The sequence below is a fragment of the Mus caroli genome, unplaced genomic scaffold (assembly GCF_978045245.1).
Source record: "Mus caroli unplaced genomic scaffold, Mus_caroli_1 scaffold_19, whole genome shotgun sequence".
NCBI lineage: Eukaryota > Metazoa > Chordata > Mammalia > Rodentia > Muridae > Mus > Mus caroli.
Genome location: NW_028227274.1, coordinates 28,813,757 through 28,838,525, shown reverse-complemented (window position 1 = coordinate 28,838,525; position 24,769 = coordinate 28,813,757). Strand labels below are relative to the sequence as shown.

Below are 24,769 nucleotides of genomic sequence, written 5' to 3'. Positions count from 1 at the left end.
AAATTGGTAGTAAGAACATGATTATTTTTAATGTAACAATTTACAGTGTATTTCCTCCAAATAAGTATGGCATGCATGCAATAGTTCACAGAATAATTTAAGAAGCAAGCATGCATATTACAGTGAGTCATTTGATATGGAGACTTCCCTCTCTTTACTCTGTATTCCTCTTATAAATTATGATAGTCTGATAAGTAGGACTCATTTATTTTAATGTCTGTATATCATCAGGAGAATTTTGGACTAAGAATTGTCAAGGATACGTTTCAGGACGCGTCTCCGTGTGCCTCCGAGTCTAACAGAATAGCATAGTTCAAATCTAGTAGCCCAACAGTTAAAATAATTGGTGAGTGTGCGCTGAATCCTCAAGAGAGGAGGGAGGATGCCAGAAGGAGGGCGAGGAGGAGCGGCTGGAGGGAGGAGGGGGAGGGCAGGTGCTGATTTCAGCCCTGTAGCGTCAGGATTGCGTCAATTCGGGTTTCAGCCACGTCTGGAGTCTCGGAGACAAGCTTTTCAGAAGAGCCAACAGGAACAGGGCAGGGTGGCACATTGCTGATAGAGAGCGCGGACCTTCCTCCAGTCCCTCCCGCTGCCGGTGCTGGTCCCAGATCCCCTGTGTTTCCCCTGGAAGCCTTGTTCCCGGATCCTTCCAGGTGAATCTGCCCGGAGTTCTTTCAGCACCTCGGACAGAGCACGCAGAAAACATGGCTCCTATCACCACCAGCCGCGTGGAATTCGGTGAGCAAGTTGCTGAACTTGGGGCTGTGGCTGGGCTCGGGGCTGTGCTGTGCTTTGCTCTCTACTGGGTCTTGAATATGTATATTTTCAAGTAGCTAATTTGAAAGGAAGACGAGAACAGCAGATGGTTAATTGTGGCTTACTTCCTTCCCTTGATATTTTTCTCCTTAACATTGCCTTGTGATTTCACCTTCCAGAAGTTCCCGAATGTTCACGCGGCTCTGTAAGCTACAGCCTGAGCTGAGGAAAGAAAAGGACATCTGTTGTTAGAATACTGCTTCATTTATTTTCTGGATGGTTCCTATTTGTGTGTAAATCTTTTAGGAAAAGCTACGTACGCCTTTGGTTACATAAGAGTTGATACGACATAAAATAACTTGTACATTGAGGGTTTGAGATGCGTGTTCTATTACGCTGTGATAAATTTCTCTGCTATGTTTTCTTGTATACCTGAAGAATGTTACTAATGACAGATAAAATTCTGTGATACTGTAGTTCTTGGGACTTTAGAACAACCGGCTTTGGCCTTTTTCATGTCTCTGATTGAGCTTTCTGGAGTCCAGCGCTGTACAGTTTAAGTAAAAAAGCTACTCAAAACTTGGGTTAGAGCTGCTGCTTTCTCGATTGCTTTTCCTGTTCGTATTCCAAAATTTTGTCACTATGGTCTCCTTGTCTGCTTCAGTGAATAAATTAGACATACATTTTAGAAAATCAATCGGCATGTCTAGGTCCAATTATATTCTACTGGGAAAAGATCAGGGTTTTATCTATAAGTATTTTTAAGTTAAAGGATGAAGAAATTTCTGAATAGTATCTCTCATGTATAATAATTGTGACTAATATGAGTGCTAAGGACCCTATCTCTGCTCTCAAAGCTAAGTACAGTATCAGTAGTTACGTTAGCAGAGTGTGAGTCCATATTATCTTGGGTGTTGTGAATATTAGATATAATAAAATATTCATAAATTATTTTCTTAGCCTTTCATCATTGGATGTGTGTGTGTGTATGTGTGTGTGATATTTACACTCAGTTACTGATTTGAAATAAAGCATTTTCTCACAGTGGGCTATCTTCTGAGACTACCCTTGTGAGAATGTTTCCATACCCACCTGTCTTTATACTTAGAAATAATGACTTTAACTGCTTTTATTGTTCTTACAGTGGCTGAAGAATTTCTTAGTTCCTGAGTTTGCTTTTGTTGCCTTGCCCTGAGTTATTAGATTGTGTGTGTGTGTGCGTGCGTGTGTGTGTGTGACAAAGACTTGAATAGAAGAAGCTGACACTGTTTAGCTGATTAACTCTTCTTTCTCTTCCTCCTCCTCTTCCTCTCCCTTCCCTTCTCTCTCTCCTCCTCCCCTCCCTCCTCCTCCCTCTCCTCCTCTTCTTCTCCCTCCTTCTTTTCTTCCTCTTCCCCCTTTCTCCTTTCTTCTTTGTAGCATTCACTTTTTTTCTATTTAGAAGACTAAAAGCTTTACTTCATCTTTACAATGATTCAATTTAGCCATAGAATTAAGTTATAGATTTTATGTTTAATCTCAGATGTTTTTCTTACTGTTTCTCCATCCGACTTCCTTTGAGCTCACTTTTAGGAATCTAAAGTGGATGGGAGGAATATTTAGGCGATGGAGAAGAGTTGTAAAAATCCCTTTTCTTGGTCTTAGAAAGTGTTAACCCTTTTTGGGCTGGAACTTTTATGCTTTGTATTCACCATTTAGAATAAAACAGGGATAAAATAGAGGGAAATGTACATAACACTTTGTTGTATTCACTTTTTGCTAAAGGTTTACTTAGCTGCGTCACTGTGTCAGATGTAGTAAGTAGAAGTACAACTCCTAAATATTTGTCAGAAGAACCTGCTTGCATATTAGATGACATGTGCTTCATGTACAATTACTGTTGGCCTGTCACTGGATATCACCGATTTAATACGTTCGAAGTTAAGAGAACAACGGCATTTTCAATTTTATTACCATGTGCCATGTAGAAATATACAAGGATAAAATTGAACTCTAAATTACCTATGCTCACTTTACACTCACAGTTTGAGAATGGTTATGCATTTATGACCACATTATTATGCCTAACCCACATAGATTACTTTGTGATTTGGAAAATTCAGTGCTTGAAGAATTTTATGTTCATATATATAAGGGGATTGTCATGTTATAAATTAATTACATGTTATTACCATACTATGTATTTTATTTTACTGTCTTTTTACCTTATTAACAAATGTTTACCTTTTCACCACATCTCACAATTAAAAAGAAAATTTTAATGAGTTTATAGCAATAGCCAATGGCCATGTTTTTTTTCCATAAGTTTTTAGTTGTGTGGACTACTGTCTTTAAAGTATTCTTTTTTTTTTTTTCTGCTTGAATCCTGGGTGAATAAAGATATCTTAAGAAGGTAGTGTGTGTGTGTGTGTGTGTGTGTGTGTGTGTGATTGATTCTTCTAGAAAGCTCCAAAATGTGACAATTGTACTTCCTTATATTATTATAGTTGACTACTGATATCTGAGTTAAACAAAGCCAGGGTGAGAATACTTAACATGACCCTGCATTTATTCCAGATATACTTTAATTTATTAATATATTTATGAGAATCTACTGAATTTAAGGTGTTTTAAATCATAATGTCTTTTTGTGTGTGTCACATAGGGCTATGTTTAGACCTCAGGTTAGTGGGAAACATCACTGTTACTCATGCCAGGAACTCTGGGGGAGTAAGTCAAACCTCCCAACCGACAGCAGGGGCTGGCTCTGTTATGCTTTCACTACAGTCTCCCCTTTCAATCCTGATCCTTTAATGTATGCCATTGGTCAATTGGTTTTTCAGATGAAATTCCCACAGTGGTGGGCATCTTCAGTGCTTTTGGCCTCGTCTTCACTGTCTCTCTCTTTGCCTGGATCTGCTGCCAGAGAAGATCAGCTAAATCCAACAAGACTCCTCCATACAAGTTTGTGCATGTGCTTAAAGGAGTTGATATCTACCCAGAAAACCTAAGTAGCAAAAGGAAGTTTGGAGGAGATGACAAGAGTGAAGTGAAGGGTAAAGCCGCTCTGCCCAACCTTTCCCTGCATCTTGACCTAGAGAAGCGAGACCTCAATGGCAATTTCCCCAAAGCCAACCCCAAAGCTGGCAGCTCTTCTGATCTGGAAAATGTCACCCCAAAGCTCTTTACGGAGACAGAAAAGGAGGCCAATTCCCCTGAGAGCTTGAAGTCCAGCACTTCCCTCATGTCAGAGGAGAAACAAGAGAAGCTGGGGACACTCTTCTTGTCTCTAGAGTACAACTTCGAGAAGAAAGCCTTTGTGGTGAACATCAAGGAAGCCCAGGGCTTACCAGCCATGGACGAGCAATCCATGACCTCTGACCCGTACATCAAAATGACAATCTTACCAGAGAAGAAGCATAGAGTGAAGACCAGAGTGCTGAGGAAGACGCTGGACCCTGTTTTTGATGAAACCTTCACATTCTATGGAATCCCTTATCCCCACATCCAAGAGCTCTCCTTGCACTTCACAGTTCTGAGTTTTGACAGGTTTTCTAGAGATGATGTCATTGGAGAAGTCCTGATTCCTCTTTCAGGGATTGAATTATCAGATGGAAAAATGTTAATGACTAGAGAGATCATCAAGAGAAATGCTAAGGTAATTATGTAAGCATTCAAGTAGCTGTAAGGAATATTTAGTATAGTTTTAAAAAATATCTATGGTATTTTCATTCAAATGATGAGTTGGTACACATTATCCTTAATTACTGTGGGTAATAGTAAACAGAGAACAAGAGAATAGAGAAGGCAAAAGGAAGTTTAATCCACAATTGAAATGCTCAAGGAATCTTTGTGATAAAAAAAAAACAAGAGAAAGCATTTCATGATACTTACACATCATTTGTGTAACAGGTATTTTTAAATTTTCTATTAAAATAGTTTGAAAAGGGCTGCTACTTTAAAATTCATGTGTGTGTCTCTTAACATATGTTGTTAAAGTGTTTCAGTTCAGAGTAACTGAATTTGAAACTGAAATTAAAAAGTAAGCCAGTTCCTTCTCAGGATGTGGGATTTGAATGTACTTTTAATGAAATCGCTTTTGAACAAGGGTCATTCTGTTATGTTGTCTTCCGAATGTCCATTTTTTTTCTCCTGCATACAGGAAGTGTGTTACCCTGCCCTCTGACATGGACTCCTTTGATAGCTCTTGGATAATTAGGAAATGACATGATATCAATTTAGCAAAGAGAAACCTTTTCTGCTTTAAATGTAAACTTCACAGTTCCTAATCTTCGTATTTCAGAACAATTTGTTCTCCTAATGTCACAACTTAAGAAAACAACAATCACATTATTTATGTATTTTGAAATCACAATATTTTGGATCTAAAAATATCTTTAGAACACTTTGTAATCATCTTCCTGTCTTGTATTGGCAATAGTGGAATTCAGGCCCCAGAGAGTTGCACAGCTTGTGTGAGGCACCTGACTGACTGGGGCCCATGAGGATCAAATAGCTCCCTGGTTGTTGTTTTGCTTTCTTTGGTATGCTTTTTTGGTAAACTGTTTAGTTTTAGATGGTTTTTCTCAACTTTAGTTCTTTTTTGATGCATTTTTTATTTAGCTGTTCTTAATTATAAGCAAGTCCCATGTTACTGTTTTGTTAGTTGTAGTTAAAGCTTGAACGTTACAATCTTAGATGTCTTAGGTAATGTCTTTCATATAAAACTAAGCATAAATAGCCTTCAGTAAAGGGATCTTTGTTACTGCCTAAGACCAAGTTTTAAAGTTAGAGTCAGTTCTCTCAAGTACTTAAATTTATTTATTTTCTCCTTAGACTGAAAAGAGTCTTTGACTATGAAAGGACAAGAATTCTAACTCCATCATGACCCTGGTCCAGAATAATTGTTGGATGCAGAATAGATTTTCTGTGGCTTGAATTCAAATGCCACTAGTGCCAATAGTGAAGAATTTAAAATAAGATAAAATATGTGCCATGCAATCCTACACATACCAATTGATAAGATTATTCATTTTATGACTATTAATGATTTTGAAGATCAGAGATGTTCTTACATAGCAAAAGCGAAACAAACAAACAAACAAACAAATCCTCTTGAAAGTATAATGTAATATCCTTCAAAACATGTGTGCTGGGTGTGGTCAAATCTTTGCAGATTTTAGCATTCTGTAGTACTTGAAACAACCACAAGATGGCAGGCAATGGATTTAGTCGTTATGAAGCGGCATAAAAGCAGTTTTTCAGATTTCTTCGCCTGTTAAAATAAAAACTAGATAGGAACATGACATTAAAATAACAAAGCTATTATGTTGCTGTATGTTTTGTGATGAGAGTACAAAAGCTGAAGATTAAAACTCCATCCACGGTGTTTCTCTTTGTTAGAAGTCTTCTGGCCGGGGTGAACTTCTGGTCTCTCTCTGTTATCAGTCCACTACAAACACGCTCACTGTGGTTGTCTTAAAAGCGCGGCACCTACCGAAATCTGATGTGTCTGGACTTTCAGGTAAGAACGGCTTCTGAAATACTGGAGTTCAGCCTCTACAATTTTTAACTAACACCGGAGTCTGGTTTTGTCCCTCAGGATCATGAGTTATGGGCTTGTGGATTGTCTTTTTTTTTTTTTTCTTTCTTCTTTATGGGAAAATTTGTGAGTCAGTTCTGCCAACAATCCAGAGAAGTTCATTTCCTGAGAGACAACTTCGGAGGAAGCTCTTGGAACGATGAGGAAAGACGGAGCCTAGTATTGCTCAGAACAAGAGTTTTGAAGTTTTGCGTCTCAAATGAGCTTACTCATCTGCATCTTTAATGACTTCATTACTTTAATAATTACGTTTTAGTTTTCAAAAAGTCTGGAAAAAATAAAATGGTTTTTGTAGAATATAATGAGAAAGAAAATGAGCTAAGTTGTGGGTTAAAATGATCTTAAAATAGTCACTTTTCTATTTCTTAGTATAGTATCCTCTCTATTTCTTAAGCACTATAGAAATTGAGTACAATAATACTTGAAGTGTATTTTGAAAACTAGAAGTATATATTTTAATAAAGAATCACCTAGTGGTATGAAGATAAATAACCTCTCAAAACCAGTTAACTGTGTGATAAGGAAAGTCACATGACCCTAAACCCATCTAGTGTCACAGGAAAGATCAACTCTCCAACCACATGCAGAAAAGCTAAGGGGCAGGATACGACCTGCACGGTTTCCAAACCCCTGTTTAGCAACAAAAGCAGCACTCACCTGAAGATAGACTTACCAAGATCACAAAGTGAGTGAGCTCAGAAAGGGTGAGATTTACTTTCGCCTCAGTTATGCAATTAATAATTAGTGGGCAGTATGCAGCATTCTCTTATCTTCCCTGACATCAGGTCTAGAACTAGTTTCTATTTATCAATATTTTCAATTTAATTAAAACGAGGAGAGTGAAACCTATTTTCACTTCCCATCTGTTTAGACTTGTTTTCATTGTAAGAGCCTCATTTCCACTGTATTGGGGTGCCATGCTCACTAAGGAGACTAGACCTGCGGCTGATTGTTGTCAACATAACACTTGTTGTATGCCATTGCAGATCCCTACGTCAAAGTGAACCTGTACCATGCCAAGAAGAGAATCTCTAAAAAGAAGACTCACGTTAAGAAATGCACTCCCAACGCAGTGTTCAATGAACTGTTTGTCTTTGATATTCCTTGTGAGAGTCTTGAAGAAATCAGTGTTGAATTCTTAGTTTTGGATTCTGAAAGGGGATCCCGAAATGAGGTGATTGGACGGTTGGTCCTGGGTGCCACAGCAGAAGGAAGTGGTGGGGGGCACTGGAAGGAGATCTGTGACTTCCCCAGGAGACAGATTGCTAAGTGGCACATGCTCTGTGATGGTTAGCTTCCTGGCCATGAGCTGCAACTTAAAGATTTTTACTAGGCAAGAAGCAATTTTCTTTCTTACACACGATTGTAAGCTTGTGGTACAGCAAGCTACTTTATTATTTATTTTTATTTACTTATTTGTTTTGGTTAGAAGTGGATTAAATGAATAGGCCAGAAAATAGTTGTAAATGTGTATTATGATAATTTCCTCTTTTATTAGAGGTGTTGGCCAAGTTTTCGTAAGATATTCAGTTTCCCTCTGTGTGGTATTAAGTGGGCCAACCAAGCCTGTTATGAGCACCCTAACTTAACCTCGTCACAGATGTGTGTTGTAGGTGATGATTTCAGTTTTGCCTTGGTAGTGGAAATCAGGTGATTGTTAGAGTTAAAAATGAGAACCACACCTTTTTGTATGAAAATTAATCCATGTTTCTTCAGGTTGGGGGAGATAGGTTTTATTTAAATCCAAAGATATTTCCAAAATGTCCTCAAGTCTGGTTTTTTTTTTTTTTTAGTTAAATATGTCATGTACAAATGATTGTCTTATATATCAAAGTATGCTGTAATTTTCATGGTGATTATTTGATACAGTCTCATCATAAGAAGGGTAGCTTAGGTTCATTTCATAAATACAGCAAACAAGTTGAGAGATTGATTTATAAAAGGGCTGAATTGAAGAACACTGTGGTTGATATGAGATTATTTTTGTTCCATCACATGTGAGTCATGTAAAATTTAACTTCACCTAAGAACCATGGTCTTGAATTATTCACTGCCTGTCAGAAGCCTCAGTGTGGCCTAAGATACTCCTATTTACCATTGTGAAGTTGTCAGACTAGTGAAAAAAAAATAAACCTAAGCTAGCAATTCAGTTAGGAATACATTTTTTTTTAATATAAAAATCTATCAGTGTACAAGTGTATTTTCAAGATTGTCTTTCCCCCTCAGAGTGGACATGGCTACTTAAGTTTTTAACTTATTCTTACTGAGAAAGAACTAAGCTACTTAAAAAGAAACAAAAGGAAAGAAAAAAACTTGTGGAATTCATTGTCAAGTTGAAGTCAACCACATTAAGTAAAAGACTAAGACAAGAAAAGAGTAAGCCTTTCAGAATTTACAAATATTCACAAAATATAGTTAGGCTGTAAAAATAGCAGAGACAGTGTGTTCTTCGCTGTCTTTAGACGCCAGTTTGTTTTGAGCTGTTATTTTTAAGATAGCTTAAATTATCGTGTCTTGTGCCACTCCCAATTGCTGAGTTCTGAAATTCTTGCAAAACCTGTGTGAGGCGAGCAGAGCTCTGGCATTTCCTGGGAAGACTTAATTCAATGGCAATGTCTTTATATTTGAGTCATCAGAGACTCATGAGTATGACTTAGGTCCAGCCGAATTATTAAATATGCAAGTTAGAGATAATGTCTACTGGAAATTTTACCTTTGAGTCAAGTTTTGTGTCAGTGCTTTAGCATTTTTGCGAATGTGTTTGATATCACAGTGTTTGTAAATTCGATGAAAATGTATTTCTGAACCACTTGTCTGTGCTTTTTATGACTACGACAAAACTCTGACTTTCTATAAGGAGATATATTTCATTCTGTTTGTACAAAAATTTTACGCTTTCCCCTCACTCATAGCCATCCAGTGACAACGTCATCTGACATCTCTGCCTACTCAGCAGTCTGAGAATAACATGGAGTGAGCTGTGGTCATGTGGAGTTGGGGAGGCCATACGGCCTCTGCATGTATGTACATTTGATGTCACAGGCCATGGAACCTGTGGAGCTTGGAGCTTTCATGTCAAGAGACTTCATTTCCAAGTATCCCACAGAATGGCAGGAAGCTGATGGTGACCCAGTTTATAGGATGTTTGGTGGAATTTTTTTTTTTTAAATAGAAAACAAATCTGACAACAAACACTTTTAAAATTGTAAATAGTTTTTAGTTTTACGACTTAAAGTGTTTTGATGGGGAAAGTTGATTGAAACTATTTATAACTGGTTTTAAGAAAAAAAAAGAGAGAGATACAGGAAAGGAGAAAAGCAAGGAAAAATTGAAACAGGCAGGGAGATATGCAATCTCATTATTTCTGAAAATTGTACTGTTTATAATGTATTACAATCTTAACGTGAATATCCAATTCTGCTAAAATTCCTGCACTGTATTCAACATGTACAATATTATTTTTTGTGTGCTTAGCCAGTCTAACCACCCAAATCGGGAGGTTACCATGTCTGAGGAACTGTGTGATTCAGTAACTGACCCGTTCTGACTTGTTGTAGTTCAGTAGTGATCCGGAGGAAAGCATGGTGTTAGGGAGATGCTGTCTGTCCCTTTGTGCCAGCACTGTGTGTTTGTAAGACATGAATAAACTGCTGCTTTTGCCCAATTTCAGTGACGCATTTCCTGCCAATGGCTCTGTCCTAAACAGTATCTTCTTGCTTTCTGAGTTTTTATCTTTTTCTGATAGACCACCCATATAGCTTAGGGAGTACAAGATCTTTCATGTGTGGAGCTGTGATTTTTGTCTGATTTTTGACAGTTATCTGGGGGGGGGGGCAAGATATGTGTACTCCAAAGTGACAATCCCAATTCTTTTTTTTTTTCTTCTGTTTTTTGAGACAGGGTTTTTCTGTGTAGTCCTGGCTGTCCAGGAACATGCTCTGATTGTAGCCTCCTTCTCCTCCCAGTCTCCCCTCCCAGTCTCCCCGCACACAGCCTTTTCACACTCCCTCAAATTCTCTTCTTATGAGGAGGACTCCCCTCCACCCCCTGGGTACCAACCCACCCTGACATATTAAGTCACTGCAGAACTAGGCACATTCTTTCCCACCGAGGTCGGACAAGGCAGCCCAGTTAGGGGACCAGGATCCATAGGCAGACACAGAGTTAGGGTTAGCCTCTGCTTCCATTGTTTGGAGACCTGAATGGAGACTAAGCTGCACATTTGCTTCATAAGTGTGTGTGTGGTTATGGCCAGCCCTTGTATGCTCTTTGGTTGGCAGTCCAGTCTCTTGGAACATCCAAGGGTCCAGATTAGTTGACTCTGTTGGTCTTCTTGTGGAGTGCCCTTCCCTTCTGGGTTCCTAAGTCCTTTTCCTAACTCTTCTACCTGAGCTCCATCCAGTGCTTGGCTCTAGGTATCTGCATCTGTTTCAGTTAGCTGCTGGGTGGAGACTCCCAGAGGACAGTTATGCTAGGGTCATGTCTGAAAGCATAACAGAGTATCATTAATAATGTCAGAGATTGGTGCTTGCCCATGGGATGGGTCTCAAGTTGAGCCAGTCATTGGTTGGCCATTCCCCCAGTCTCTGATCTATCATTATCCCTGTACATCTTGTAGGCAGGACAAAGTTTAGAATTTTAGGTGTAAGGTTTTGTGAGTGGTTTGGTGTCCTTATCCCTGCACTTGGGAGTCCTACTGGCTATAGTAGGTGGCAAAGGACACTTTCAATAGGACAAAATGGCAGTTTACATATGGTAAAAGACCTTCACCAACCCTATATCCAACAGAGGTTTAATATCCAAAATATATAAGTACTCAAGAAGTTAGACACCAAGAAACTAAAAAAACCCAGTTTAAAAAAATGGGGCACATAGCTAAACAGAGAATTCTCAAGAGAGGAATGCCAAATGGCCGAAAAGCACTTACAGAAATGTTCAAAGTTCTTTGTCATCAGGATAGTGCAAATCAAAACAACTCTGAGATTCCACCTTACATCCATCAGAATGGCTAAGATAAAAATCTCAAGTGACAACACATACTGGTGAGGATGTGGAGCAAGGGGAACACTCCTCCATTGCAGGTAGGAGAACAAACTTACACAACTACTCTGGAGATCAATTTGGTGGTTTCTCAGAAAATCTGGAGTACTTCTACATCGAGACCCAGATATATTAATCCTGCATATATACCCAAAAGATGATCCACCATACCACAAGGACACTTGCTCAATTATGTTTGTAGCAGCTTTATTCATAATGGCCCCAAACTGGAAACAACATAGATGTTCTTCAATTGAAGATAAAGAAAATGTCGTCCATTTACACAATAAAATATTATTCAGTTATTGAAAATAAGGACACTCTGAAATTTGCAGGCAAATGGATTTAACTAGAAAATACACCCCGAGTCGGGTAACCCAGGTCCAAAAGAATATGCATGGTATACACTCATTTACAAGTGGATATTAGCCATAAAGTACAGGATACCCCTGCTATAATCCACAGACCCAAAGAAGCTAATCAAGAAGGGCCCAAGGGAGGATGCTTGAATTTCATTCAGAAGGGGAAATAAAACAGTCATCCAAGAAGGATGGAGACAGGGAACTGGATGGAAAAGGGGAACAGGTGTTGGGGGGAGAATCAGATGTAGGTATTGTCCAGGAGAGTGGGCTGGAAGAGTGACTGGAAATCCTAGAAGGGCAGGGGTGGGGAATCTCTAACCAATACAGATACAGACACTCACAGTCAATCATTAGACTGAGACCCCAATGGAAGAGTTAGGGGAAGGACTGAAGGAGCTGAAGGGTATTGTAACCTCATAAGAACAATATCGACTAACTGTATCAGCCAGAGCTCCCAGAGACTAAACCACCAACCAAAGAGTATACATGGAGGTATCCATGGCTCCAGATACATATGTGGCAGAGGATGGTCTTATCTGACATCAATGGAAGGGAAGGGAAGCTTGATGCTCCAGCATAGGGGGATGTTAGAGGGGTGAGGCAAGAGAGGGTGAGTGGGCAGAAGAGTCCCCTCATAGAGGCAAGGAGGAGTGGGGAGAGAGGGGGTGGAATGGGGAGTTTGTGAAGGGGTAACCAGGAAGGGGAATATCATTTAAAATGTAAATGAATAAAATGATTAATCAAACAAAACAAACAACCCCCAAACAACAACAACAACTGCAACATAAGATTAGGAAGTTTGTTGTGAGGCTGTGTCTCCTTGTAATGTCAGAATTTATGCCATAAATTCTCACCAACATGATTGTCTAAACTTAAGCTGAACAAGGACATCAACAACAGACAAGCCAAAGTGGATGGGGAAACGCCCAGGAGGCCTCAGCCCTGCACAAGACCGCTGGTAACTAAGAAATGTCGAGGGTGGAAGAGATACTCTTCTACAAAGAAGGCATACCAATTGGTTATCCAAACCAGGTAACCAACCATGAAAACATATAACGGTAACATTATACAGAGCAAGCAGGTGATCAGTATGTAAGTGTATGCACGTAGGTATATACATATACACATGTAACAATTAATAAAAAATGAGGCCATAAATTTGAAAGAGAACAAAGGAAGAGTTTATGTGAGTATCTGGATGAAGAAAAGGGAAGGGTGATCGTATTCAAATATCAAAAATAAAAGAGAAAATGAAACATTGCAGAAAGACTTTGTTTCATCTCTGTTATAGAAATAAAAGCTCAGAGCATAACATATATTGACCAGTATAGAGAAGGAACATTCCTCCATTCCTCCCCTTATTGCTAACAGTAAACATATACTGCTGTTAGATTTGGTGTCCATCTATCATATCACTCATTCATTCTACTCGTAATCTTAAGAAAAATGAAAGAATATGTTTACACATATGTTTGTACAGGAATTTTTATATTAGTGTAATTTGTAGTAGTCAAGCCTAGGAGTCAACTTAAATGATCACCAATAGATGAATGGATAAAATTGTGGTATAGTCACAAAATATAATGCTACTTGGTTATAAGATCAACAAATTCTTGGCATATGCAACATTTAAAATCTTACAATAATTCCTTCAGTCCTTTCTCTCCCTCTTCCATTGGGGACCTCGTGCTCAGTCTGATGTTTATCTGCGAGCATCAGCCTCTGTATTAGTCAGGCTCTGGAAGAGCCTATCAGGAGACAACTATATCAGGCTCCTGTCAGCAAGCACTTCTTGGGATCTGCAATCGTGTCTGGGTTTGGTGTCTGTATATGGGATGGATTCCCAGGTGGGGCAGTCTCTGGATGATCTTTCTTTCAGTCTCTGCTCCATACTTTGTCTCCCTATTTCCTCCCTTTAGTATTTTGTTCCCTCTTCTAAGAAGGACTGAAGCATCCACACTTTGGTCTTCCTTCTTCTTGAGCTTCATGTGGTCTGTGAATTGTATCTTGGATATTATGAACTTTTGGGCTAATATCCACTTATCAGTGAGTATATACCATGTGTGTTCTTTTGTGACTGGGTTACCTCACTCAGGATGATATTTTCTAATACCATTCATTTGCCTAAGAAATTCGAGAATTCAACCAGCCAAGGCCCCCCGCCCCCTGCTCCCTGAGCTACCAGGGACTAAACCACTAACCAAAGAGTACATATTGAGGGACCCATGGCTCCAACCACATATGTAGCAGAGGATGGCCTTGTGGAACATCAGTGGGAGGAGAGGCCCTTGCTTGGTCCTGGGAAGGCTCGGTGGTTCAGTGTAGGGGAATGCCAGGGTGGAGAGGAGGGAGTGGGTGGGTGGGTGGAGGAGCACTCTCATAGAAGCAGGGGGAGGGAGGATGGGATAGGGGTTTTCTGGAGGGGAACCTGGGAAAGGGGATAATATTTGAACTGTAAATCTATAAAATATCCAATAAAAAAAGAAAAAAGTCTTACAATAATTATTCTCACTACAGAAAGCAACACATCTTCATTTCCTCCAAAATGTGCAGTGTATACCATATTAGGTCATGTATGAAAAAGTTAGAAGTTACTGTAACACTGTGTAGTGATAAAGAACAAATCATTGCTTAGCTAAGACCTAGGAGCTGTTATGGATAGAGGATTGACAGAGATTAGAAAGATCTAGGAAGAAAGTTTGGGATGATGACTATGTTGATTCTCTTGTCTGTAGCAGTGATTACAGGAGTATGCATGTGCATTAACACTCATCAAGTGCAAATGTGTGCAATTCATTGTGTCTGAATTAGATTTCTATACATTTGTTAAGGGAGAAAATTAAATAGGAGACAGCATCACAGAAAGTGATAACAACACTAGTATGCTCATCTGGTGGATGGCTTCTAGAAATCAGGCTTCCATAATGTATTGCAGGAAATTTTCTGTGTTGTTAAGGTACATTGTCCTAACAATTGTCATGATTACTTCTTAGTCACTTGAAATAGTTTCTGTGTAATTATCCCACCAAATCACTTTCCATCCAAGTGCAATTTTTGCTTTTCACTAATATTTTTAGGAAATTAGTTTTTAATTTGAATTTTTGAAATTCAAATTAATATGAAATATGTACACTGTTTCAAAATTAAATTACAAAGAAAATGTGTCTTCCATTCATATCTCCAACATGACCACTCTTTCCCCATATGTTAATGAGCTTCTCAAGATTTTGAGAAGCCCTTTTCTCAATTTTAACATATGTAAGCATGTTTGTCTTGGCATACTTTTCTCCTTATGATATGAATACAAATGTGATATACATGCCTCCATGTTTTCTCTTCAGTGAACAAGGTATGATGCAGACTGTCCCCTGACTACATGTGGAGATAATCTTTAATCTAGTTTAAAAGTCTGTGGAGTGTTCCTTTGCAGAATGGAGTTACATGTGTCAATGGTTTGAGAAGAGTACATTGGGTTATTTGGTTTGTTGGTGTTTAATTTCATGAATATATGTATATATGATAGTAGGCCTCTGTCATATGCAGACTTGGTGAAGATCTTTTCCTAATCTGTTGGTCGCTGTTTTGTCCTATTGACGGTGTACTTTGCCTTATAGAAGCTTTACAGTTTCATGAGGCTCCATTTATCAGTTGTTGATCTTAGAGCCTGAACCACACTGGTTGTCTGTTGAGAAAATTTTCTCCTGTACCAATGAGTTCAAGGCTATCCCACACTTTCTCTTCTGTTGTACTTAGTGTATCTGGTTTTATGTTGAGGTCTTTGATCCACTTGGACTTGAGTTTTGTGCAGGTTGATACATATGGATCTATTTACATTCTTCTACATGCAGACATTGAGTTAGGCAAACACCATTTGTTGAAGACGCTTTCTTTTTTCTACTGTATGGTTTTGACTTCTGTGTCAAATATCAAGTGTCTGTAAATGTATGGGTGTATTTTTGGGTCTTTGATTCAATACCATTGATCAACCTGTCTGTTTTTATGTCAATACCATGAGGTTTTTATTTTTTTTTATTTTTATTTTTATTACTATTGCTCTGTAGTACAGCTTGAGGCCAGGGATGGTGATACCCCACAATTCTTTTATTGTACAGGATTGTTTTAGCTATCTTTTTGTTTTTCCACATGAAGTTAGAATTATTCTTTCAAGGTTTGTAAAAAAATGTGTTGGAGTTTTTATGGGACTTGCATTGAATATGTAGATTGCTTTTATTACGACAGACATTTTTTCTATGTTAATCCTACCAATCCATGAGCATGGGAGATCTTTCTACCTTCTGGTATCTTCTTCAATTTCTTTCTTCAGGGACTTGATGGTTTTATTAACACAAAAAATCAAGACTTTTCATGAATTGTGGCTTTTAAAAAAAACTTAAAAGTGAAAACAATATCTGTTATAAAATATGCAAATATTTTCACAATCTTATTGAGCAGATTATTATATCAATATTTATATTGCCAAAAATAGACAAAAAGTTTATGCAACCCATTCCTTAGTATAATCATTCTAGTAGTTTTGTTATTGAGATTCTGGGCTAAATTCTTCTATGAGCACAGCAAGTCTATCTCATTCTAATGTGTTAAGATCCTTGATTCTCCTCTCTTAGTACTGTTTCAATATCACTGGATTATTAATTAAATATATTAAACACAGTTGATCTCTTCCACATATTTTTATGAGGAAAATATAGACAAGAAGAGAAATTTCAAAAAACTATTGAAACCATGTCTATGTGCATATATATATATATATATATATATATATATATATATACACACATATATGTGTGTGTGTGTGTGTGTGTATCCCCTTTGGTATTTCTTTTCCTGTAACTTATCCAATTCTTCCTCATACAGTCATGTGTGATGGAGCATAAAATAATCAAATGCTTGTTAGAGATGGAACTAAGACTCTGCTACTGCTGTGTGTCCTCAGTGGAGTGACAGAGCCCTTTCTTTACTGAAGATGACAGAAAATGCTTTCCATTCACGTGAAAGTAAATAAATACCAATGGAGAATAGTCTCTGACTGTATAGTTTACTCTTCAGTACCCAGCTTTATTTCTTCAGATGACTGTTTAAGAATTTAGTGCTGCATTATGATGAAGTGAATGTATAATTCAACCATGTTAGTTTGGACTAGAGAGGCCCTTGTGTGTCAATGGAGGATGGGGGGTGGGGAGGAGAAGTAAAGTGTTTTGAAACCAGAGAGAGAGATAGAATGTCATAGGCCTTGATGTTTTTCAGACCAGATTAACAATTTTCATTTTTTAATTTATGTTAGTAGAGTTCCATTTTAAAATCAAGTTTAAGAATAAAAAATGAATCAAAATCAAACAAAATTATAGCAAGAATACCAATTGTCAGTGGCTTTTAAGTCATTTTTATTAAGATATTATAATGTATTTTCATACATTTTTAATTCATTACATGTTATTTAGTCGGCATACAAACTATTTGGGAAAAACATTTTTGAGTCCATTTTACAGTGAGAATATCCAGGCTTAGACAAAAATAGCCTTTAAAGTACACTATTTGAAATATATTTTTTCAGTTGTTCTTTCCATCTGTTTATTTATCCAGGATTTCCTCCTGGATGGAGGGTTAAGTAATGTCTCGGGTTTAGCACTCTGAAACCAGCATGTGTCTACTGCGGGTGTGCGGCTCCATCAGCACGTGCACTTACTTTGAAGCTCTGGACATTTCAGCTGCTGGCTATCCCCTTGCTCCAAGACGCTGCTGCTTTATCTCCATAGCCTCCTAATGAGATTTGTAATTCAGTCTTTACAGTCTCTGCAAGAGCCGCATGCAGTGGCTACACTTCGCTTCTTTGAAAACATAATTTGTATTGCAACACTGAGGTGCTGAAGTCTTCCCATGTAGGAAAGCCGGTGGGGCCTCCCCAGGATTCCTGCTTGCTGTTCCTAGCAGTCCTGTGATCGCTTCCCTCTGTTCGCTTCAGGCATCGTAGGCATTACCTTTCCCATGGTCTTGAAAAGTATTACTCTTCTTTCTCAAATGCTGTCTTCACCGGCATTCTCACAAACTTTACTCTGATTTTCTCTAGCTCTACTTGTAGATTAAGCATCCCTCCACAGCAGTTTGGGACTGGCTTCGGCTTTCATTTCTTGTCCCTGGACCTCATTTTCACTCCGTTTTCTCTCCAGCTCTTGCCCCCTTCTAGAAACACTGTAACATTGTTTTATTTTCTCTTTCTAATCACTAAACATTAGACCAACACTAAAGACTGTTTTTGTAAGATTTTATTAGTTCTTTGAGAATTTTGTACAACAGATTTTCATCATCTTTTTTCCCCTCTTCCTCTCCTCTTGTTTCTTTTTAACAAACGTATGCTTCCCATAGACTTTCCCTATGTGTGGCCTTCTAGTGGATCGTGGTTGATCTAACAGGGAGCACACCCTTAAAGAAAACTGACTGTCTCCTGGACTATATCAGTCATCAGTAGCTCTTTAGTTAGGGGTGGGATTTCATGCCTTGCCTCTCCATGCAGGAATTTTGTCTGGCTTATACTGGTGCATATCTTGTGAATGGCCTGCTGTGTCCACAAAACATTGATTCCATGAATTACTCAATGCCTCTGCAGTTATGATTTTTCTGTCTCCTCTTCCACAAAGATCCCTGAGCCTTAGGAGGAGGGTGTGATATAGATGTCTCACTTAGGGCTGAGTATTCTTCAGTCTAATTCTCTTCCCCTTGGCCAGCTGTGGGACTTTGTGTTCATTGCTGTCTACTGAAGAATGCCAGTTCTCCGGTGAAGGTTGGCTGGTGTACTAATCTACAGCTGGAACAATAAGCCAGTATCAGGAATGGGTTGCCTCCGTCAGACTTGTTGACTAGTGAGGTTTCATCCAGTCCCAAACATTACTATTGTGAATGATATTGGTTTCTCTCCAGAATTTGAAAATAAATTGTCATTGCTGAAGATTCTACAAGAAGCAGAGATCCACTCATCTGCATGATCAGGAATCCCATAAAAAAATCACTTAACTGGAAGCTATAATAAAAGATCAGAGGATCTGGTGCAGACCTGTACAGGCCCTGTGTATGTTGCTTCAGTCTCTGTGAGTTTATGTGAGCTTTGCTCATGTTGATTTAGAGGGCCTTGTCTTCTTGGCATCCTCTATCCCATCTGCTTCTTACATCCTTTCTGTCTCTTCTTTCATGGGGAGGAGAGGGATTTAATGGACACATTCCATTTACAAGTGGGTGTTACAAGGTTTTCACTTGCTGTGTAATGTCTGGCTCTGGGTCTATATATTTGTTCCTATCTGCTGCAGGAGGAAGCTTCTCTGATGATGGCTGAGCAAGGCACTGATCTATGCGTGTAGCAGAATGTCATTAGAAGTCCTTTTACTATTACATTTTCCCTTTTTAATTTATTTTTAGATATGTATCATTTGGTTTTGCTTTAAGTCCCCAGGCTATTTGGCCTCAGGTTCTTGAGTTGTGTCAGGTTTGCACCTTAAGTCAAATCAGTTATTGGTTGGTTATTCCCACAAGCTTTGTGCCACCACTGCCCTGGCATATCTTGCAGGTAACATACCATTGTAGATAAATGGTAGATTTATCGACATTGTAGATAAACGTAGGCTGGATTGGTGCTTATGATTCTCTTTTGTTAGTATGTAGAGTAGCTTCCTGTAACAAAGACCGTGGAATATAGGTGTGAAGGCTCTGTGTACACACCAGCTTGGCATCTCAATGAATTGTGTGGGTGTTGTCTTCAGCAGTGGAGCCTTTCTACCAGCTTGTGGATAGCAACATGTTGTCTTGGCAACAGCCTGGATTGTGGTGAGTTCCTGTGAAGTCTCTTTGGCCAACAACTCAGTTCGATGTCACCCCAATCTGGTACTGGAAGCTTCATTTGAAGATGAGAGATGGATAATTGGGTCTCTCTCGTCCCACTATTTGGTGATTTCATTTAGATCACTTTCATAAATGTATATATTTTAGGAAATCTCTGCTGTATTATGTTCTCATATTGTCCTCTGAATTTCCCTTAATTTTATTAACCTTTCTTTACGTTTTCTCCAAATGCCCCTCCCATCCTCACTTAATCCTCCTGTTTCACAACCCCACCATCCATCCAGCCATACTGATTCTCTTTCCATTTCCTCATGAGATCTATGTTTAAACAAACACATAATGATTTATCCTGACTTCATGTCCATCTTCCTTCTCCATGAAGACTTTGACTTGAGTTAGCGTACATCTTGTAAATGGTTTTTAAGGTTTCAGAACTGATTCTTTTTCCAATTGTATTTAGCCAGCATTTGAGAAATTGATGTGTGAACAGAACCAAGGTCTATTAAAACTCTGGAAAGTGCTTGAGACTTAAGGATTATGCATCTGTACTCAAGACATTTTTGTGATATGTTAAAACAAAGAGATCCTCTAGAGCAGCAGTTTTCAACCTGTGGGTCACAACCTTTAGAAAACCCATATTTTGGATGGTCTTAGGAACTGAGACACTGCTCAGTAGCAAAATTACAGTTATGACATAAGAATGAAAATAAATTCATGATTGGGGGATTCCTAAGACCATCAGAAATACCTACTTTTTGATGGTCATGACCCAAAGGTTGAGAACTGCTGCTCTAGAGTGTATAGTTTCTTAGAAACTTCTGAAAGATGATTTATATTTTCTGTTCCTCATTAATGGATGAAAGAACTAGGTACCTCACATTTCTTTATTATGCCATCTTGTTTTCAAAATGATTCTGAAAATCTTTTGTACATATATGATAAAAACTTAGTTTCTAGTTAATTTCAAGGCCCATGACTCAATCACTCACCATTAAGGAAATACAAAACTAATCAATTCTGAGAGAAGGAAAAAAGCCTTTTCTAGAGAAAAACACATTAGTTGGTTTTTCAATACTAAATAACCCTGAAAGCATACATAAAAGTAACAGTATATTTTCTGAGAAGGTTATATATGTCTTTAGGAATATACTTTCACAAACACAGAGTGATATATATATATATATATATATATATATATATATATATTTCATTAATTTCATATATATATATATATGAAATTAATGAAAAAAGAGGCCATAAATTTGAAAGAAAACAAGGAATGGTTTATGGGAGGGGGTATAGAGATGGGAAAGGAAAGGGGGGACATAATGCAATTATATTATAATCTCAAAAATGAAAAGAAACAACTTAAAAAATATAAAAAGATGTGACCACACAGCTGGAAAGTTGGACTAGTTAATTTTAGTGCTTATCAAATTTATTTCTAGAAGGCCTACTGAGAGGAAATTGCACAGATATTTCTCTGAGTGTGAAGCACACAAGATTGTTTTACTTTGGGAAGATGACTGCCACCACCTCTAAATTGACAATGTTCTTCTTCACTACTGAAAATGGAAAGGCTAAATGTATCAAGAATTTGCTGGGAGCAAAGTGAGGACTCATGAAATCTACAAGAATACAAGACTGTTCTTTCCATTTGAATGTGACTTTGCATAACTTCCAAGAGATAAAAATTTACCAGTAATACGCTGTTTCATCTAAATTGAAGCAGAGTAAGCTAGAAAAGACAGATTATTAGATGCTGATTTATTACCTATCCAACTGCCCAACAATGATTGCTCTTCTTAGAGTTGTCTCAGGTTTCACTGTAGCTGTGAGTTACTTTCACTTAGGGACTCCACAGGAAGACCAACAGAGTCAACTAACCTGGATCCTTGGGGGCTCCCAGAGACTGAATCAAGCATATACATGTGCTGGACCTAGGGGTCCCATCCCATATATGGAGCAGATATGCAGCTCAGTCTCCATGCAGGTCCCCCAATAACTGTAGTGGGGAGGGGAGCTATCCTTGACACTGTTGTCTGCCTGTGGATCCTGTTTCCCTCACTGGAATGCTTTATCCAGTCTCAGTGGGAGATGATGTGCCTGCAGTGGCTTGATGTGCCAGAGTGTGTTGGTATCCAGGGAGTTCTCAGAGGAGAAGGGGAGGGGGATGGAGGAGGGGCTGTGTGAGTGGAGACTGAGGGGACTGCAGTCAGGATATAAAGTGAATAAATAAGATACTGGAAAATAGGAGAAATACTCAAAGCTACTGCCATGTAACACAGCCGAATCAACTTGCCTTTGTGATATTAAGGTCTTCCTACACATTGCTGTCAGGATTACAGACACATTGCCATAGATTCAAGCTAAGAGATCATGTGCTGGGGAAATGAACCAGCAAAATGCCTGCTGGGCATGAGGACTTGATTTGGATTCTAAGCATACGTATATAATCTGGACATGGTGGAATGAGTCTATAACATTAGTAATGGAGGAAGAGCAACAACAGATGAGTGGGCCTAATTAACTTGTTAGCCTAGCTGAATCAGTGAGCTCCAGGTTTTGTGAGGGTTCTTGTCTAAAAAAAAAACAAACAAAAAAAAAAACCCGACCTGGTGTGGTGGCATGCACTTTTAATTCCAGTTCTTGGGAGGTACAGGCAGGTGGATCTGTTTACTTTGGAGGCCAGCCTGGTCTACATAGTAAGTTCTAGGACAGCCAGGGCTATATATAGAGATCCTGCCTCAAAGTAATAAAACAACCACAACCACAACCACAACAACACAACAACAATTTGGCTGGGGTTGAGAGATGGCTCAGAGTTTCAGTGTTTTCCACTGCTGTAAAGGAGTGATGTTTAGTTCCCAGAAGCCACATCAGGTGGCTCATCACCATCTATTACTCTAGGAGATCCCTGTTTCAAGGGATTTCCTGCCCTCCTACCTCCATGGGAACCTGAATACATGTGGTGCATATAAACACATATCAGTGTACACACAAATACATATAAAAATCAATATGCCTTTGAGAAATAAGATGGAGAGTGTGTGAGGAAGACACTTGGGATAGACCTCTAGGCTCTGCATGCATGAACACCTATGCAGTACATGCATGCACACCAATATAAATATGTGCACATAACACATGCACACACACACAAATACACATACACAAATACACACACAGAGATTATATATCAAATTGTTTCCCTTTTGTTTTCTCCCAGACAAAGTAACTCTCCAAAATTTGAAACTCAGGTATAATCCATATTGCTATTGTAGAGACTACTATTGCTCAGGGCATTGGAGGAACGGGTCACATGGCCTGGATTTTAGCTTCCAGTATCTATTCACTGGCCTCAAGTTATATACTATCTTGTTTTCTTCTTCTGTTAACTAAATATACTCTGAAGAAAACAAGTTAAAAATGAAAGGATTTATTCGGTCTCATGGTTCAAGTGCACAGATCAGTCTTGGTTAAAGAAGCTTTTGTTTGTAGTCAGCAGTGATTAATACAGGGAAGCATGACTGGTTTCTATACTGAGAATAAGTGACTAATGAGTGCTGAGTCCTTAAACAGAACATCTATGTCAGCCCACATCTCAGGAAAGGAGAAAAACAAAAGAACAGCAGCTAACAATGGGAGGGAACAAAGTGAAACAGTTTCCTAGATGTGGCACTGCTGTTGTACACAAGAACCTTTGGGCAGCAGTGGCTACCTGAATAAGACCTGCGTAAAGCTGTGCCCATTAACATTCTATAACAGATGAGGCAGGATCTTAAATCCCTACCCCTTCCCGAGGAGTTCTATACAGCTAGTGGTTCCCGGGAGATAGCGAATCATACTCCTCAGTGAGGCAGACACTAGGACCTTGCCACCATCCAAGGAAATAACATTCTGTACATGCTAAGGCAAGCAACTGTCATTTAATGTGGTTGGCTACACAAAAGCCATGAAAACGGGCTGGAGAGAGAGCTCAGTAGTGAGCCCTGGGTGCTCTTAATGAGCACAGAATGCTTATTTTATCTATCTATCTATCTATCTATCTATCTATCTATCTATCTATCTATCTATCTATTAATAATTTTATTTGTTTACATTTCAAATGTTATCTGGTCTCCCCTCAACTAAGTCCCATCCTTCCCCCTCCCCTTTGCCTCTAAGAGGGTGTTCCCCACCCACCCACCCACCCACTCACTCACCCACTCACCCACTTCCACCTCACCCCTCTAGCATCCACCTTCTCTGGGATATCAAGCCTCCACAGGATCAATCGCCTTCCCTTTCACTGATGCCAGAAGAGACAGTTCTCTGCTACATATGTAGGGGAGCCATGGACCAGCCTATGTATACTCTTTGGTTGGTGGTTTAGTCTCTGGGAGCTCTGGTGGGGGGGTTCCAGTTAATTGATCCTGTTATTCTTCTTATGGGGTTGCAATCCCCTTTGGCTTCTTCAGTCCTTCTCTTAACTCTTCCATCGGGGTTCCCAGGCTCAGTCCAATGGTTGGCTGTATCTGCATCTGTCTTAGTCATGTGCTGGCTGGCACCCAGACAGGACAAAAAAAGATGTCATAAGACAAGGCCCTCATATCAAGGTTGCACAGGGCAACCCAATGGGAGAAAAAGGGTCCTAAGAGCAGGCAAAAGATCAGAGACAGCCCCACCCCCACCATTAGGAGTCTTACAAAGTAAAACACCAAGCTAATTGCCACAACATTCACGCAGAGCAGCTGGTGCAGATCCACATAGGCCCTGTGTTTGCCATTTCAGTCTCTGCTGTGAGCCCATGTGAGTCCTGCTAAGGTGATTCTGTGAGCTCATTTTTTAAAAATTGAAAATAGAATCTTCTCTCATACAGTAAGATTTAATTTCCTTAGTCATAGTTTGGGTAATTTGAAGTGTATTGGGATGTCAAGTGGTGGAACTGCTTTCTAAATGATCATGAATGGGAGGTCCAAGATGGTAGATCTGGAATAAAAGATGGTGCCTGCCCTCAACCCTCAATTTGGTAATCCTTGGGAGAATGTAAATAAAACAGCATGGTATTTGAGTGAGTTACACAAGATTGAGAAGAATTTTTATGTAGAACCTACTCAAGTGGCAAGAGTGACTTAGTGTGATGATGATCAGCTATGTCGAAGGAAAGAGATTATAATGAGAGTAGAGATGTTTGTCAGAAATC

General features: G+C 39.0%; 1 protein-coding gene across 1 annotated transcript; it reads left to right on the top strand.

Moving 5' to 3' along the window:
• The first annotated feature begins 421 nt into the window (after positions 1-421).
• Syt4 (synaptotagmin 4) lies at positions 422-10,001 on the top strand. The gene is made up of 4 exons (XM_021150967.3): positions 422-738; positions 3,579-4,393; positions 6,139-6,259; positions 7,324-10,001. Exons 1-4 carry the CDS (start codon positions 705-707, stop codon positions 7,629-7,631), a joined length of 1,278 nt encoding a protein of 425 aa, XP_021006626.1. The 5' UTR covers positions 422-704; the 3' UTR covers positions 7,632-10,001.
• The last annotated feature ends 14,768 nt before the right edge of the window (positions 10,002-24,769 follow it).

Bases quoted from the DNA above. Each gene is read 5' to 3' on its own strand.
- Syt4 (XM_021150967.3), top strand. From the start codon at position 705: ATGGCTCCTATCACCACCAGCCGCGTGGAATTCG. The intron at 739-3,578 runs GTGAGCAAGTTG...TTGGTTTTTCAG, and splicing joins CACCAGCCGCGTGGAATTCG to ATGAAATTCCCACAGTGGTG. The intron at 6,260-7,323 runs GTAAGAACGGCT...ATGCCATTGCAG, and splicing joins TGATGTGTCTGGACTTTCAG to ATCCCTACGTCAAAGTGAAC.